Source organism: Canis lupus, chromosome 16 (assembly GCF_048164855.1).
Source record: "Canis lupus baileyi chromosome 16, mCanLup2.hap1, whole genome shotgun sequence".
NCBI lineage: Eukaryota > Metazoa > Chordata > Mammalia > Carnivora > Canidae > Canis > Canis lupus.
The window spans coordinates 48,708,311-48,725,635 of record NC_132853.1 but is presented as its reverse complement, the minus strand read 5'-3'; the positions used below and the strand labels follow the sequence as shown (position 1 = coordinate 48,725,635).

General features: G+C 47.0%; 1 protein-coding gene across 7 annotated transcripts in view; it reads right to left on the bottom strand.

Annotated features, from left to right (window-relative positions):
* Window positions 1–17,325, bottom strand: part of ERN1 (endoplasmic reticulum to nucleus signaling 1) — a 78,251-nt gene that overhangs the window by 11,520 nt on the left and 49,406 nt on the right. For 5 of the 7 annotated variants that reach the window (XM_072781147.1, XM_072781144.1, XM_072781145.1 and 2 more), the window contains 9 exons: window positions 15,598–15,670; window positions 13,126–13,248; window positions 11,840–11,941; window positions 10,721–10,982; window positions 9,366–9,444; window positions 8,382–8,547; window positions 5,653–5,771; window positions 2,412–2,603; window positions 560–827 (listed from right to left, as the gene is read on the bottom strand). In XM_072781147.1, the coding sequence (XP_072637248.1) occupies window positions 560–827; window positions 2,412–2,603; window positions 5,653–5,771; window positions 8,382–8,547; window positions 9,366–9,444; window positions 10,721–10,982; window positions 11,840–11,941; window positions 13,126–13,248; window positions 15,598–15,670 (1,384 nt within the window). The remainder of the gene's footprint in view (window positions 1–559; window positions 828–2,411; window positions 2,604–5,652; window positions 5,772–8,381; window positions 8,548–9,365; window positions 9,445–10,720; window positions 10,983–11,839; window positions 11,942–13,125; window positions 13,249–15,597; window positions 15,671–17,325) is intronic. The other 2 variants (XM_072781150.1, XM_072781151.1) reach the window with 1 other exon arrangement.

Below are 17,325 nucleotides of genomic sequence, written 5' to 3'. Positions count from 1 at the left end.
ACCTCCCTCCTGCTTTCTGCCCCCTGTTCCTGCCCCTGCATTACTGTCAGGAGATGGACTCTCCACAGATCCACCAGCGTTTTGCACCTGAAGCCTTCAGGGAGTGGCAATGGGTGTGCAATAGAGACTGGGGGGAGCCTCCAGGTTGAAACTAGGGCTCAGGTCTCTTGCAATAGCTCTGCATCCATCCCCTCAGAGTATCGCCTTGATAGCCAGTCTGAGCCAACCTCCCCGAGGAATGGGGATCGCCACCGGCAGCCCTCAGGAAGGTTCTCAAGCCAGATAGCCAGGACCTCTGGTCAGCAGCAACTGTCTGCTCTTACACAGCAAGATGGAGGGAGGGCAAGGTAGTCCCCAAAAGGCCCCCTGAAGGGGCAAGGCCCTGGGATGGCGTGGAAGTCCAGCTGTTGGAGAGGGAATTAGGTGAGAACACAGTGCACTCTCAGAAATGGCACCCCATAACCCCATTGAGACTCCCCGGGAGGACATGGAACTTTAAGGTCCTCAGGCCATATTCAAATGAAAGAGAAAACAACACCAAAACAGCAACTGGCTTTACCCTCATCGTCCTGTTCCAGAAAGGGGCTGCTGCCAGCCTTGGAGGCAGAGCCACTGGAGTGGAGGGAGTGGTTAGAGGCTCTGGGGGATGTGTTGGGGCTGCTGGTGCCTGAGCTCTCCGAGTACAGGCCGGACGAGTCCAAGAGCTCAGCATCCTGAGCCACATCTCCGGGTGGATGGAAGGGCAGCTGCTGCTGTTGCAGGAGCTGGATTTTCTCTAGTTCCTTCTGGAACTGCTGGTGCTGGAGCTGCTGCTGCTGATGCATGCTCTGGGAAGAGAAACGCACATCCAGACAAGTGCAGCCTGATCCCCGGGACACAGGCAGTCTGGCAGGAAGAGGCTCCCTATGGCAGAAGAAGCAGGTACCCTTTATGTGACCCCACAGGTGGGCCAAAACCAGTGAGAAGGCACAGGAGGCAGGAGGGTTCAGTGACTGGGGATCTTCTTGCCAGTTAGGATTTCCTAGGACAGCCCCTCCCTGTTGGAGGGGCCTGGCAGGGGCAAGAGGGAGGATGCTGCTGTAGGTGGAGGCTGGGCCAGATCAAGGTGGGTGAGGGGGTGGGGGGTGTCCATTCAATTATAAAATTCTGGGACTTTTATGAAGGTCTAGGAGTTGTTACAAAAATGAAACCAAACAGAGCACGGTAGATACAGGAAGACCTGGGGTTGCTCTCTATTATGGTTGTACACTTGATAGAGACTAGCAGAGAGATGGTCACCAATCCAGGCAGGAAGCAGCTGGGGCTCCCAGCCTCACAGCCAGAACACAGCTGAAACATGTGGTCTGGCCAAGGTCCCACTCCCCCCATTTCATCACGCTGCCTTCCCCACTCCCCTCTCATCTATTCTGGAAAATCTGTTCCATCATAATTTGAAGTAGTAGTGATCCACGATTATTACTACCTGTGTGTGGGAAAGGCCCTGAAGGGATGGGTTTGAAGCCAACAGCCCCTGGGACTCTTCTGGCTCTCGTGTACACCCCCACTCTCTCTCTCTGAACTTGAGTTCAAGTCCTGGAAATGCCATACACCTTGGAAAACCTTGAGTAATCTTGGGAAAGTTCTTTAACTTCCTAGAGCTTAGCTTCTTCATCTGTGGGTAGGGCACAGTAATAACAACCTCACAGAACTGTGTGAGGTAAAATATAAATATTTTTGTTATATATATATTTATAATCTATATACTTATAAATTATATATTTATCATACATAAATATAAAATATACATTTCATATAAGTATGTTTTATATATTTTTATATATATAAAACAACATAGGTGAACCCCTTCGCACAAATGGAAGGGTTTGTCATTCCCATTCCTGGATGGGACATGAGCTTTCTGGGCCTTAGTATTCTAAGGTGATGACATTTCAGTGCTCTGAGCAACCTGATGAAGGAATATTCTAGAATGTTTTATCCAACCAATAACCTATTCAACTATGTAATTTTAGCTCACTCATTTCCAACTAGAAAGTGGAAGGGATGCCACCTCTTTCACTCTAGCTGGTATCTCTAACAGGCAGTTTGTAAGGGAGGAAAGTAAACTGGATTTTCATTTATCATGCCTACTCTTAAAAAAAGGAAAAGACAGTCAACTATACAAAATGATCTGCAAAAGCAAGGTTTACAAATCAGCTTTTACAATCTGTTAACTCTAAGACCTAGGTAAAATATTGTCTTTTCCTGAGAAGTTAGTGTCTTTTTAATTATAATGTTTCTGAAGAAAAGCAAATACTGACTTTGAAACGTGAAAGGAAACGTATCTGCTTGTTTGCCATGTGTCTGGAGCTCACGGACATAAAGGTGACCAGCATGGAAGTTCAGAAGGGCAAAGGGAAAGGGCAGAGCTTTACCAAGGGGTAGGTGATGATGAAGGCCACCCAGCCAATGAGCAGGAAGGTGCTCAGGATGATGGTGGCTATGTCCTTGAGCACGGAGTCCACGGGGGCCTCAGCCTTGGCAGGGGCATGCTCGTACTTCTCTTCCACATCCTGTGACACGGTGGTAGGTGCATTTTCTGAAGTCTGGTCAACCAGGTTGATAACCTTGTATGGGACAGAGTGACTACGTCACTGCAAAATTTCTAGCCAGACATAAATGAGCCAAACAATCAACAGTAGCCATGGGTACCAGGAAAAGACCATACTTTAAAATGTATTGTTGTTTTTTTTAAAGCACATCAAAGATCACAAAGCCAAATAATCGTTGCCTTTATCAAAGTGATAGTCTCAAGAGGCCACGCTTTATTGCAGTGATGTTATCAGGACTCAAAAACAGTTCTAAGAGCAAAGTACTTTCAGAAGTGCCTTCAGATCCTATATGCTTTTGAAAATCCTCATTGAAGGCAAAGATTTCCCTCTTCGAGGGTAGACTTGATATTCGGGAAAACTCTGATAACACATCAGCGACAAAGTCTGGTGAAAATGTTGACAATTCCTTTAACAATACCATTTCATACTAAAAAGGAAAACCATGTGTGTGTACCCACATGTGGCTGAAGAGTAATAAAACAGCCTGCTGGGCAGCCCGGGTGGCTCAGCGGTTTAGCACCTGCCTTCGGCCCAGGGCCTGATCCTGGAGACCCAGGATCGAGTCCCGCATCAGGCTCCCTGCATGGGGCCTGCTTCTCCCTCTGCCTGTCTCTCTCTCTCTCTCTCTCTCTCTCTCTCTCTCTCTCTCTCTCCCCCTGTGTCTCTGAGTAATAAATAAAATAAAATCTTAAAAAAAATAAAAAAATAAAATAAATAAATAAAACAGCCTGCTTCTGTTCCTTGTAAACTTTCAGTGCAACTCCAAAAACCAAATCATTTTTTTCAGGTTTTCCACTGTTTTTCAGTTTCTGAAGAGCATCAGAATCTTTTGTTAAAGAAAATTTTAGTTGGAAGCCCAAAATTAAACCAGATAAAAGTGGGCTTTTCGGAGTTTCTAGGACTCCAAGAATAGTTTAGAAAAATGCATCAGTTGGTTCTCAGACATCTAGTGTCCTGGGAGTGCACCGTCACTGTGTGTCCAGGGAAGGAAACACACAGCCTTTGAACAAGTGCAAGACCTGGCATCCCCCACCACACACCCACCTTTCTGCCTGTCCCAGACTTCTGCCTACGACTCTCCTTTCCAGCTGCCCCACACCCACAGTGTATGGGGTGGGGGTGGCACGGCTTGCGGGAAGCAGGCAGCTGAGGAATGTCTGCTGAGCATGTGACCAGGAACAACACTTGGTTATATTCCCTTCAAATGTGTTTGTTAAAAAAGTTGTCTTCTTGCCATAAAAATGCACCTCAGAGTATTTTAATGGAGTCTTTAAAAACTCTGTTCTGGGATCGAGTCCCACGTCGGGCTCCCTGCATGGAGCCTGCTTCTCCCTCTGCCTGTGACTCTGCCTCTCTCTCTGTGTGTGTCTCTCATGAATATATAAATAAAATCTTTAAGACAAAACAAAACAAAACTTTGTTCAAGTTTGGATGATTATTAAAATCTTAACTGTGGGGCAGCCCGGTGGCTCAGTGGTTTAGCGCTGCCTTCAGCCCAGGGCGTGATCCTGGAGCCCCGGGATCGAGTCCCACGTCGGGCTCCCTGCATGGAGCCTGCTTCTCCCTCTGCCTGTGTCTCTGCCTCTATCTCTCTCTCTGTATCTCTTGTGAAAAATAAATAAAAACTTTAAAAAAATAAAGTCTTAACTGTGGCCATCTCTGGGCATTAGATTAAGGGTACTACTGTCTTATTTTTTTCTCTATACTTTTATTTTCTAAGGGTTCGACGGACATCCGATCGAGACCTTAAGATAGCAATGCTTTCCAAAATCGCTGCTTAGGACTCCATGGGCTTCTCCAATTGGCTCCCTCCAGAGACGACAGACAACTCAAGATATTTCACTCTAGAATCTTAAACAGCTATATGACTTTTCCTTTCCTCTCTCTTTGTATAAAATCTGAACCCTACAGAGAACTTGCCGTGCTTGCGGTCCCCGTATCAGGTAGCCCTTCTTGTCTTCCTCGGACCTTGCCCAGAGTCCAGGCCGCTTTCAGGCCTGGGTCCCCCATGGCAGGGCTGCAGGAGTTGCCAAGTCCAAATGGCCTCCGGACCCCCTCCCTACCCCACTGGCCATGCTGGAACCCCTTCCACAGAGCTACCCGCCTGCCTTCTCCACCAGCTCCATGTCACAGAAGGATGTCACCTCTGGGCATAGCAGTGGTCTCTCTGCCCTCTGGTTTCTGACTGGAACATCAGCAGATGGGGCAGGGGGAGGAAAACGAGGTCCGATTCTGTGGGGTTGCTGAGTATGTCAACTGAAGCTTCAGGCTCCTGGCCTGGAGTCCCTTTCCACTCCTGCCCACCCCCCTGTCCCATTTCAGGCTAAAGGATGCTAAGAGAACCCCTGGGGCTGTCCACATCTGTGTAAATAATCCCTTTATTAAACTCCCCTCCGATCATCTTAATCTGGGTGGTCCTTGTGTCCAGCTGAGACCCTGACTGGCACTCTGTCTCCCCAGGGCTGCAGGAAAGCGGCCCAGGTCAGAGGCTCATGCCAGCGACCATCTGGGTGGGCCTCTTTGCTGCCCAAGTCTCCTTTCTGTGGTCCCTGCCAGACCAAGCCTCTACCAGACCAAGTCGCCAAGCCGACTGCTTCTGAAGGGCCGCTCCTGGCTTCCTGAAGCTCCAGGTCTCCCACTTCCTCATTTCATCAACCATTTGTTCCACTTCCAGGTGTATGCAAACCTCACTAACATGGTTCTCCTGTAGCATGTGGTCCCAGTTCCCATTGCTCCCCACCTGGTGGCCTTGGCCCCCAGAGCTGCACATGCAGGATTAGTCCTTCCTCCAGGCCTTCATCTCTGCTGCTCTCTCCATCCCCCACCCTCTGGTGCCCTCTACCTCTCTCCCATCGGGCCAGCGCCCTCCCCTTCCATCCCTCAGCCTTCACTTCACTAGCGATTTGTCTTCCTCTCCACCAGGCCTTCACTGGGTGATGTTTGCTATGGATTCCTGAGCATTCCTCACCCTTCTGAGTCTACTGAAAACTCTTAAGGCAAGGGCAAATCCCATCCCCCCAACACCTGACAGGAGGAGCCAAGAACTGTTCATGTTCCCACTCACCTCCTCAAAGCTCTTCTTCTCTGAATCAGCAGGAATCACATTTTCCCGATGTTTGGGCAGGTTGTTGGGGAATCTCTCCAGCATCTTGGTAGATGCAGACAGGGGGGTTTCATGGTGTCCTGTGGAGGAAACAAACTTCCATGAGAACAGCTCTGTTTAGCTCTAATGTTAAGTGAATCCCATATTACTCAGAAGAGCCAGTTAACTCTCACGCTGTGCTATTGGCCCCCACAACACACTTTCCTTTTGAATCTCTCAGTGTGATTCGGGTCACATCCTATGAGCTTTCCACTGTTGTTGCAAATCTATCAGAGATTTTATGGTCTATATTTCCTAGACAAAAATAAACAAGAACTCGTCCGCGCTATGAACATTTCTTGATTTGGAAAACTCTTTTTCTTTTAGTCAGTTCTCTATCTACAAGATTGTTCTTTCAGGGAAACCTCATTCTGTTCTGAACCATTGCCAGTTTCCCCTTATGAGAACTGTGAGACATGCTTTGCTGGGAAGCAGGATGTCTTCATGTGGGATCTACCTGCTTCAGACCCTGCTATCAGACTTGCAGATGTGGCCCAGGGATCTGAATGGGAGTTTCTCTGGCTACCTCTGAGGCTAACAGGAAACCTTCACTCTAGAAGAAAATAGGTTATCTTTCCACATGCTACTTTGCACTGTAGTGCCCTCCTTGTCCCTGCCCCCAGGACCTGTTCTCAGGGTTTTGAGTCCTGCCTCCTCTGCAGGGACTTAGTAACAGACCACAATGGAAATGATTAGCCTGGATCCTTCTTTCTTCCTGTACCTCTGTTCAGAGACAGGGGTCTCCCATAGCTGGGCCTCTGGTACTATCATGCTGCACACTAAACCAACTGTTTTATAAGCATAATTATAAGATCCCAAAACATTTTTGTACAAACAGTGGCCAGTCTTAATGATTTATCTATTCTATCATCATTGTATCCAGGCTCCTGAATCAGGATCTCTGGGGGTCACACATGTGTGTTTGAGGAAGCTCCCAGGGGAAGCCAAAGTCACCCAGGTTAGGGCCACTGCTCTGGGGAAACCCAGAGACCACACCACTCAAGCTAAATGGACTCATTTTATTTTCAAGACCAATGTGGAAGTGGAGATATCCTTCATGTCTTCCACAAAAACCAAATCAAAGGACACGGTTGGAAATAAAAGAGCAGCTCATTTTACCTGTGGCCCGGAGTCTACGCAAAGATTGTCAAGTAGTTCCCCGGCCTTATTTAAAGATGACTAGCTTTGGAGTTCCTCCAAAAGGCTTCAGAAGGTGGATGGTTCCCTAATGACTTCTTCATACTCTGTTGAGCTTCTCAGTTTTCTTACTTGGACAACCTTTCCATTTTAAAAGGATACCATTTTGTGACCTAGCCATGAAGACCTTTTTTCCATATTTTTTATAGTCTTATGTACATACTTCCTTAGTTCCCAATAATTTTTTCACTTCCTAGCCACCTTCGTTGGTGCATAAAACCATGTGACCTTGTGCTTTTAACAGCCTCCATTCATCTGCTACTTTCCTCCTCACACTGGTCCACTCCTACATGCTCTTGAAACTAGTTCTGGCCACCATAAAGGGGGGAGGATTAGAATTCATTTTGTTATCTCCTTTGTCCATTATTTGGTAGAAATTATAACCAGAAGAAAAATGGCTACAAGGAGTCACGAAGAACAAAGAACAAGACCTGGACAACCATAAAGGGACTGATCAGGACTCCAGTATACTCAGGTTCTTGTCTGCAATACCCCGATACCCACTATGGGGCTGATGCTGAGGGCCTCCTGGGCCCACACTCTTCTTCCCAGTTGTTCCACATCCTCTCCCCTCCCCATGCCTCCAGTGCTGCCCTCTCTGCCCTGTCCCCCTCAGCACCTAGCACCCACTCGCCTCCTGTCCCCCTCACAAGGCTGCAACCCCACGTCTCACCACCTCTAAGGCTGGGTTGGGGACAGCAGAACAGAGGGGATATGGGGCAAAAGGAAGGCAAGTCAAATTCGAGAAAACCGCCCTGCTCTAATTCCTTGGGACACTTGCCAGAGACACAGCTCCTCTCCTGTGACTCTGCCTTCATTGGTCACACTCACTGTCTTTGAGTGTCATCTCAGCTTCTCTCTGTAGCTGACAGGACCCCCAATCCATTCCGAGGGCCACTGGCAAGGGCAGCAAAAACAGAAGAGAAAGGAAGAGGAGATCCCTCCTCCCATACACACAGCGGGGACCTGTGCCATGCTCCCTGATCCAAGACCAGCCTTGACCTCTTCACAGCCCTTTATCCCTCCTGGGTCTCCAACCCTCTCCCCTCCCCCGGGCCAACTCCCAGGGAATTCTTCTGTAGGAATTACTCCAGTTTCCTGTAAGTGGAATAACATGGGTGTCTACCTCACAAGGGGCCACTGGCAGAAATGAGGCAATGGGTTCTACTCAGGCCTGGCACATAGCAGCCGGCCAGTGGGCCAGATAACTGCACAAAGGTTACGTCAGTCAGTAACTGGGTTTTAGAACATTAAATGATTTTTGAGAGCTGACTTGGTAACACAGCTACCCTGTTTATCTTCCTTGGGAGTAAAAAACGTTCCCAGGTCAGAAAGACTATCTTGGACCTGAGGGAGCACAAGGCCGAGTTGACCACGGTAACTAATAAGCCCTGGCCTTTGCCCACCAGGGGGCAGCACGTTGCAGCCTGAACCCAGGAGAAATGCACTCTTACCTATGAGAAGCCAGTAGTTCCTCAAGTAGTTGAGCTTGTTCTTCCCTTTGAGCCCAGGGTCAAACTTTAGGTCGGTGCTGGGCGTGATCACACATTCCCCTTTATCTCCAATGGTGACCCCGTCGGTCTGGGGGCCTTCCAGCAAAGGCAGAGTGCTGCCTCGGGGCTATGAATAAAGAACTGGTGTGAGGTCTGGGGCAGCCCTCAGAAACAAGCAAGGGAAGTGATTTCTGGTGTGGGGCTGGTCCAGGGCAAGACACAAAGGCCCTCAGAAGGCAGAAGCTCCTCCCTGAACACGTGACAATGTTGTGCTGACATCTTTATCGTGGACAGCTTCTTAAATTCTTATATCTGGGAACTGGGAAGAACGTGTGTGGAAATCTCAGAGGCCACTGTGAGAAGTAGAGGTAAGTGAAGGAACCCAGTCTATACGCTGACCCAGATGGAACAATCTCCAGCCAGGAGCCCGGTGCTGACTCAGCACTTTAAAGAGGCTAGTGAGGTCTGAGGAGGCCTTGAGAGGTTACAAAAGGATGGATTTGAGCAGAGAAAAGAAAGGAAGGGAGAACATTTGAAGCATGAGGCATAGCCTGAACCAAGGTGAAGAAAGGCAAACAGGAATCTTCCAGAATCAGGGAGAAGATGGACTGTACAACTCCCAGAGATCCGAGTAGTGTGGTAGAGGGCCTTGAGGGCCTGGACTGAAGAGGGCATGAACACCAGCTTAGGCAGTTTAGACTTCAATATGAAAGCAAAGTGGAATGACCCTAGGCTTAGGAAGCTGCTCTTGTCATGCAACTTTCCTCAAGAAGTAGAATGTGGTATGGGCAGAAACTGAGGCTATGGGCAGTTTCTGAGGCTAAGACCTGTGTCTTGCATTCTTTACCAACGGGATGTTCAAATATAATTCACATTCTTTGCTAAAATGGAACAGGAGTGCTTGGGGAGGAGGCTGCACCTGTGAGCCCCCCATAGAAGACTTACCACCACGGCGACCCCCTCGTGAACCATAGAGGGGGAGGCATACAGGCTAGTAGAGTATTTCCCAACATACAGGGTGGGCCTAGGAGACAAGCAGAAACACGCATTCCATTTAATTTCTGCATTCCACAAAAGGCACCTTTCTGAAGAGAAGTATCCCAGCCCCAAATGCCATGCTAAGAATAACCAGATTAACCCCTAGCACCCCGAGCAGTGGGATGTGAAGGCAGGGCTACCATCCTGGGAAGCTGGGCTGCAGGCCCCAGCTGTCACTCACTGCCTACAGAGGTGTGCACAAGTCACCTAACTGCAAGCCTTGGTTTCCTCATCTGCCAAAGGGCAGGGCTACACTAGAGCATCCCCATGACGGCCTGCAGAAAGAACCATGTGCCGTGATAATCCAGGAAGGACTGAATGCTTGCAACCCCTGCAAAGCTGCTAAGATGGCCCTGGCCACAACATGCTCTGACAACTGAGCTGCCATTCTGTCTCATGATTCTTAGGGAGTCTAGAGGCTCTACAGAAGCCCTAAGAAATAGTCAACTGCTCTCATGTGGAGGACCACAACAAAAGGATACACAAAAAGTTCCAAACTGGGTGAGACTTCTGTTTCCTCAGCTGGTGGTCTGTCCCTGCCAGGAGCATCAAGGTGGGTGGGTGGGGGAACGGGAGGGTTTGGCTTTGTCTGTGGGGTCAGTGTGAAAATGTGGGGGCTGCACCTCCAGACCCTTGTGATTACCGTCAAGAGCGGGTTTGGGATTGGTCATCCACTAAGTTCTTGAAACCTCTCTCAACAGATACCTCATGTATGAAAGGTATCATACACCTTAGAGAGCACTGTCACAGTCTCATCTGCTCCCTCTGCAGTGCTGTAAAGTGGGAAACAGGGATTCAGCAAGGCCAAGGGACCAAGTTATAGTTTGGGAACAGGTGGGGATGGCGAATACAAGACTGCTGAGTCTCAGACAATACATGCAGTAACCTTCTTTCCCTAATTTTGGAAATGAATATAACTTATAATAAAAATTTGGGAAATACAGAAAGTTAAAAAGTAACTCTATTGCTATACTCCCGCCAGATCTATCCAAATTGTACTGTGGTTATGTATCGGCAGTCTCTTTCTTACCCCTGTCCATAATTTTACTTAATATTCAAGAATTCTGAAGTCAGGGGATGTCCCAGTTCTTATACGTATTGAGAGCTTTCTGACTGAGCCAGTCCTGGCCCTTCCTATACCTCATGGCTTCAAAGATGTGTGCCCTGAGCCCTAGAGTCCTGTGTACGGTATGCCACGCTGCAGCAGGACCAGGGTATTTGGGTCACAGCTGCCCTCTTCTGCCCCGGGTTCCTTGACTCACGTCAGCTTGCTCTTGGCCTCCGTCTCCTTGGGGAATGGGTACTTCCATTTGGTGATGCGGCCCACCTCCCCAGACATGAAGGTCAGATAGCGCAGGGTTTCCACGGCGACGTTGATGTGCATCACCTTCTTCAGACCCTCCCGCTGCCAGACATAGAAGGCCACCACAGGAGAAGCATAGTTTTGGATCCACAAGACATCACCAGATTCACTGTCCACCGTCACCACCAGCCCATCACCATTGGACACAAAGTGGGACATCTCTGTACAGATCAAATAAACAAAGCATGTGGTCTCACCCCGTCTTGTGACCACATCCTCTCCTAGCAGGTTGCAATCACTCAGCTAGAAGTAACAAGGCTTCTGGAGTATTCTCAGATACTCCTGACAATTTCATTTGTTTCCAAAGAACCTGTGTAGGCTCTACAACATCAAGGCAGTGAGAGCTGCCGGCTTTATAAACACAAGATAGGGTTGCTCTGTGGAAGGCAATCTACTTGGTGAGATTCTTCAGCACTCTATGTGATTAGTAAGAGTCAATAGTAAGAAGGAGGAAAGTGCCAGTGGAGAGGACTAGGATCCTGATATTTTATAGCTATCATTTCAAACCAATTGATCCAGTTGAAAGTCAAAGTGGACCACTGACACTGCCCACGTCTGCCCACAGAAGAGACTTCTGTCCGACTTTCAGGTGTCATTGTTCAGACAGCAAAACTGGCTTTCAGTTTTCATTTGACTTGGGGGAATGTTTATGAGAGACGTGAACTAGGGGATGAGTCACATTTAAGGGGTGGGTTGTTCATGTCACAGATGATACTTAATTCTGCCTCCCATGGGCTTTTGGTACATCCCCCTGTGACACAAAGGGACTCAATAAGACACATCTGTCCTCCTCCCAGGCTAAACTCCCCACCCACTTTACTAAAGTTCCCCTCCACCCTTCTCACCCAGGTCCCTGCCTTCAATGCTGACTGTCCAAGTATGTACTACAAATCCTTAGAAAGTCCAGAAGCTTGTGGCCAGGAGTGTCTTAAAAGAAAATCTAGCATTTTGGAGTGATCACTTCCTCACAGGTCACAAATACCTAGCCACCCTGGTGGAGCTGCCCAGGAGCACTTACTGTAGTCCCCGTCGTCCTCAGGCAGCGAGGCTGCATAGTCGAAGTAGGTGGCATTCCACCGGAGCTCCCGGGTTTTGGTGTCGTACATGGTGATGGTGTACTCTGGAGAACACATACCAGCCTGTTACCTGGAGGGGCCACAGCACCTGCTGAGGTGCTGACCTTAACTACATTGCAAAAATCCCTTCTACATTGTGTGTAAAATGTCTAGGCCATCCATGTGGAAAGAGAAAGGCCACGTGGACGAGAACTAAAGTCCCAGACACAGGAGTGAAGCTGGCCGACAGCATGTGGAGCAAGGCCCAGCCACTCACACTGTGCCCTTGAACTCATGACTCACAGAATCAATATCACGGTGTTTATTTATTTATTTTATTGCACATCACTATTTTATTTTTTTGGTCACAGTTTCTTACAACCACCTATGTTATGGGGTGGTCTACTGTGTAGCCATAAATAGCTGATATTAGAAATCAGTACCTAGAAATGGGATAAGGACACTACAAAAAACTGAAACATGTGGCACTGGCTGGGACAAGGTGGCGGGGGAGGGGCTGGCAGGTTGGCGTGGAGACCAAAGGAGCAGTAAGGAAACTGCTCCTGGAAGTTGAAGACGGGGTTGCCCAGGTTTATACAGTGGTGACACTATTAGTAAGACTACTGTTTGCAGTAACTTGGAAAAGCACAAGAAAGCACCTAAGGGACTTGCAGATCTGGCTGAGATCTCCAGGCAGAATGCAGAAAGCACCAAGGAGTCTCTCTTAACTGCATATGATATAATGCAAGACAGATACGCTGAAGACGACACTGTTCAGTTTCCAAGCTGAATACAGAGAAAAATATGGAGGCACCAGGACCGGCATTCCAGCTGGGAAAGAGTCTCACTATAAAAAAAAAACGGCCTCAGGATCAAGATTAAATCAAGGCAACAAGGTGCATACCTGGTGGAGAGAGACCCACTACCTAACGTCTTTAAAAATGGCACTGCTTATTCTGGGAACTGGAAAAGGTTTAAGTCCGGGAAATAGAGCCAAAGAGGCAGAAGAGACAGTGGCTGCATCATGAAGGCTTTGCAGGCTGTAGTGTTTTGGGCTAATCCCTCAGGCAATGGGGAGCCATTGTGGGGTCTTCTAAAGGGGAATGACATGGTAAAAATCTGTGTTTGAAGGAGACAGCTCTGGCCATCTTCTAGAGAATGAAGCCCGGAGGAAGAGATCCAGAAGGTGCTACTTCAGGTCTTTTTTGGGAAATACGCAGGTTGAACACAACAGAAGCTTCCTTCTTACCTGTTCGCCCAAGATACAGCAGAGAGGTTGATGGGCAGAGACTGTCTGCAAAGGCCGATGACAAAGTCTGCTGCTTCTCCCCGGTCAGAAGGTCAATAACATACCAAATGTCCTGCTTTTTACCTGAAAGGTCACAAGGACACACTGGTTTACACTCACCCCATATGGGGGGGAGAAAGTATCTCTACCAAACTAGCAGGCCAAGATATTTTCTGTGCTGGGAGGCCTGGAGTCCTCCTGATGTTGAAGACATTTCTATGATGCTCTGAGGGTGACAAGGTGAATGCTACTGTGGAGATAATAAAACTTCTGGGGCTGCTGGGTCTTATAATAACTTAATAACCTAATGATGGTTTAAAAATGTCTTCAAGCATAATAACCTAATAAAACTCAGATTTCACTGCTTTGATTAATGACCTTAAATATGAAGACCTGGCCTCTGAAGGGTAATCCTTTTCCCACAGATGAGGATCTATATAAATATGGAAATGCACCCAGGGGTTCATCTCTCTGGTAACCATCATTCATAGATCTCCACACCCCTACTAATGAGCCCACATGTAAAGAGGATCTATAGCTACTGTTTGTAACTCTGACTGGTTGGTATCTGGGACTGAGTAGCAAAGCTGGTTGCAATCTGGTGCTAATGAGGCCAAACTTATCTCAGTCCCTGACCCCAGTCAGTAAGTTATTCCCTGGCCACACACTACACCCCTATATCTCAGTCAGCTAGATTAAAAGGTATGAACGAACAGGTGGACAGCATAGCCAAACAACATTACTGGGAAAACTTAAAGCATGTGCATCTACAGTACATACACCAGAGCAACTGGCTAATGATGGGTCAGCAGCATGGGCCTCCCACCTGAAAGTCAACACATTCACCATAAGGTATGTATGTCTGTTTTGTAAGGCAACACGTCTGGTCACTTGTATCTTCCTAACTTATTGGCCAAGAGTCCTATGTCAAGGGACTCTTGGAAGCAGAGTACAGAGATGTTGGGAAGATCACAGCGCATCAGAATTTCCAGAGCTACACTTAGTTCTAACAGATATAACATATATGCCTAGTCTACATATGTGAAACTTGTCCGTGGATGACAACTTTCTGTTCTCAATGACAAAATCTTAATATGAAAAAGATCTGCAGAAAGAGTGAAAATATCACCAAATAGCTCTGTCCATGATCCCTTTCCATATGATAGGACACCCTTCTGGTTACTTCGAGGGCTACTACAGTCTGAATAATTCGGCTACCTCTTAAAGGATGGACTGGGCAATTGCCAGTTTTAAATATGTTTAATGAACGCACTTAAGAGGTCACCACACAAAGATGATAAAAAAACACACTATCCTAAATGCATCATAAGTGATGAACCTCTGGCAAAAGCTAAAAGCCCAGACAGCCCAGACTGTCACAACAGTGACACAGACAGTCGGAAGATGGCCAGGATTGGGGAGCCTGGGCAGCTCAGCTGGTTAAGTATCTGCCTTCAGGTCAGGTCATGATCCCAGGGTCCTGGAGTTGAGCCTACATTGGGCTCCCTGCTCAGTGGAGAATCTGCTTCTCCCTCTGCCCCACTCTGCACTTGTGCTCTCCCTCTCTCAAATAAATAAATAAAATCTTAAAAAAAAAAAGTCAGGTAGGCCTGGAGCATGGCCCAAGGGAGAGAGAGAAAAAGCCTGTATTGATCACTTCCTTTGAATCCCGAGGCTTCCTCATGCGGAAGGTGTGGAAGAAAGCAATAGCCTCTGTGTCCCAGGCAAAAACTTAAAATCCAGCCTGTACTTGAGGCCCCAAAATACATATAAAGCTCCCGAGGCATGAATAGGCAATAACCACTTTCAGTTCCTCAGAAGGAAAGCTGCTATGTAAATACAGGATATTATTACTACTATGATTTCAAGATAAACACAGCTCTCCTTTGTATTACAAATGCATTTTTATTGACATTTTGGCAGCAAACACAGTAAAAGAAAAGCAGGTGATCTGATGCTTTCAAAGAGGTGACCCCATAGGTATGAAGGCGGCTTATCTAGCCAAGCTGTTAAGTGCTGTTTTATCCAATATTCTGATAGCAGGAAATACTATGAAAGTCCTATAATTAATAGGCAGAACCTGGCTTCCCTTTCTTGGCTCAGACTATTGTGTTCACTTTAAATTTCATCCAACTGCTTCTGGGTATGTTGCAATCTTTAAATCACAGGGGTAAGTCAACACAGCAACTAAAAGTTTTTAAATGAGTAACCATATTAATGGTGTCAAGTCTGCTCCCAAGGGGGGCGGGGGGCTTTCTTAATTGGTCAGCTGATCCTGGCGTGAAGAAGCATAATCAAGGCAAGAAAGACCTTTCTCAGAAGGGTTGGTGGGGAGTCACTGCACACCTCTCTCTCCGACGTGCCACTTTCCCAGATTCTGGGACTCCTTTCCAAACAGATCAAAGTTTCAGTGTTGAAAACAGGAACTCTTACCCATGTAGAGAATTCCATCTGAACTTCGGCATGGGGATGCCTGTACCAATTCTGGGATGGTAAAAGGAAGTTTCTTTACAAAAAAAAAAAAAAAGAGGCAAAGGAAAAAATAAGTTAACCAAGTCTTGTGCAATTATTATAATTTTACTGCACAATCTGTTTCTGTTACCCAATTCTGCTAAAAAGAGAGAAGCAGTGTTGATGGCTGATGGGAGCTTTCCCAACTGGAAACCAAGGAGAAGGGATGCCCCAGGCTTCCATATCCACTTTGATCAAGCCTCCAGCTCTCAGCTCCCTGTCAGGAGCTCCTTAAAGTATCTTGTCCAGAGCACTTCTGGGGAAGACACAAACCTTTTCTGAAAATACTTATACAAATATGGAGAAGTTACACAATCTTTGAAATTGGGAGGGGGATGGGACAGAAAGAATTCTGTCTTGGAAAACTGACCCAGAGCCAGCTAGGCTGAGTGGAATGACGTACTTTTCAGAGTGTAGGTGAGCCGTAAGATTAATTCTGAAGAGAAACAACCTCAGTACCCAGCTGAAGCTTTAAGGGAAAGAAGTCAGCATTATGCAGGTGACCTAGGAGTTCAAGGTGGAGCAAGTCGTTTTAATGTTTCCTTAATTAAACAATGCTCCACTGGAAAAACAAGGAAATTAAGCCTTTTGGTATTAAAAAGAAATTATGGTAGATGCCAGGAAAAAGAAACTCAAACTCAACCACATGTTTCAACTGCATTTCATCATAAAACTGATTCTTCTGAGTCTACAGCTGACATCTGATAAGTTCCTTTGGTTAATGTTCGTTTCGGTATACTTTATTTTTGGAACATTCTGTGTTCTTGAAACTATTCTGTAGATACCTGCTTCTACTATACTGTCATCTTTTTCTCCAAAAAAAGAGTTCTCTCTAGCTTTAATAAACAGAACTTTACATAATCAATCATTTGGATTTTCCGATTATCCCAACATTTAAACTAGGCCTTCGAAAAAGGAAAAATGCCACAGAGAGGCTGTCATGACTGACTGGGTTTGTGCCAGATGTTCTGGAGAATCAGAAAGTAGTTGCCAGGCTTCTAGTCTGGAGTCCTACAGTGTTTGCTGAGCGCTTCTACAGGTCTACCTGTTCAAGGCCCAACCTGGGAGACACCTGGTTCCTGGAACTGTTAACCTACAACAGGAAAATGTGAGGCGGAGTGGAGTGGTCAGAGCATTTTGGAAGTTCAAGCTCAAGTCTCAAGTTCCAACAATTGACGCTTTGGCCTTGGGCACATTCCTTCACCTCTACGGGCACTGTTTCCACGCCTCCTACATGGGTTACCATCTCTATTCCAGAAGGCTCCTGAAACATGAGACAACTTCCACAAATCGCTCCACATGGTGTTCAGCAAACAGAGTGTTTCAGAAATAGGTTCTGGGAATGTGAAGGGAAATGCTGATGATGAAACACACACACCTCTACGCAAGGCTTGCTTTCCTCCCATCTGTTCTGGTCATGGGCATTCAGAAGATTATGTTAAAATATCCCAATTAGAGCTCACTGCCAGTTACAGTCTAGACCACTGGTTCTCAATCCAGGCTGCACATTACAATCACTTGGAAGCTTTTTTTTGTTTTTTTTTTAAACTCTCTATTGAAGCAGAACATACAAACAGCACACGTGAGTATACAGCTCAGCTTACTTCAACTGTGCAAAGCATCCACATGAAGCAGCAGGATTTTTCCAGC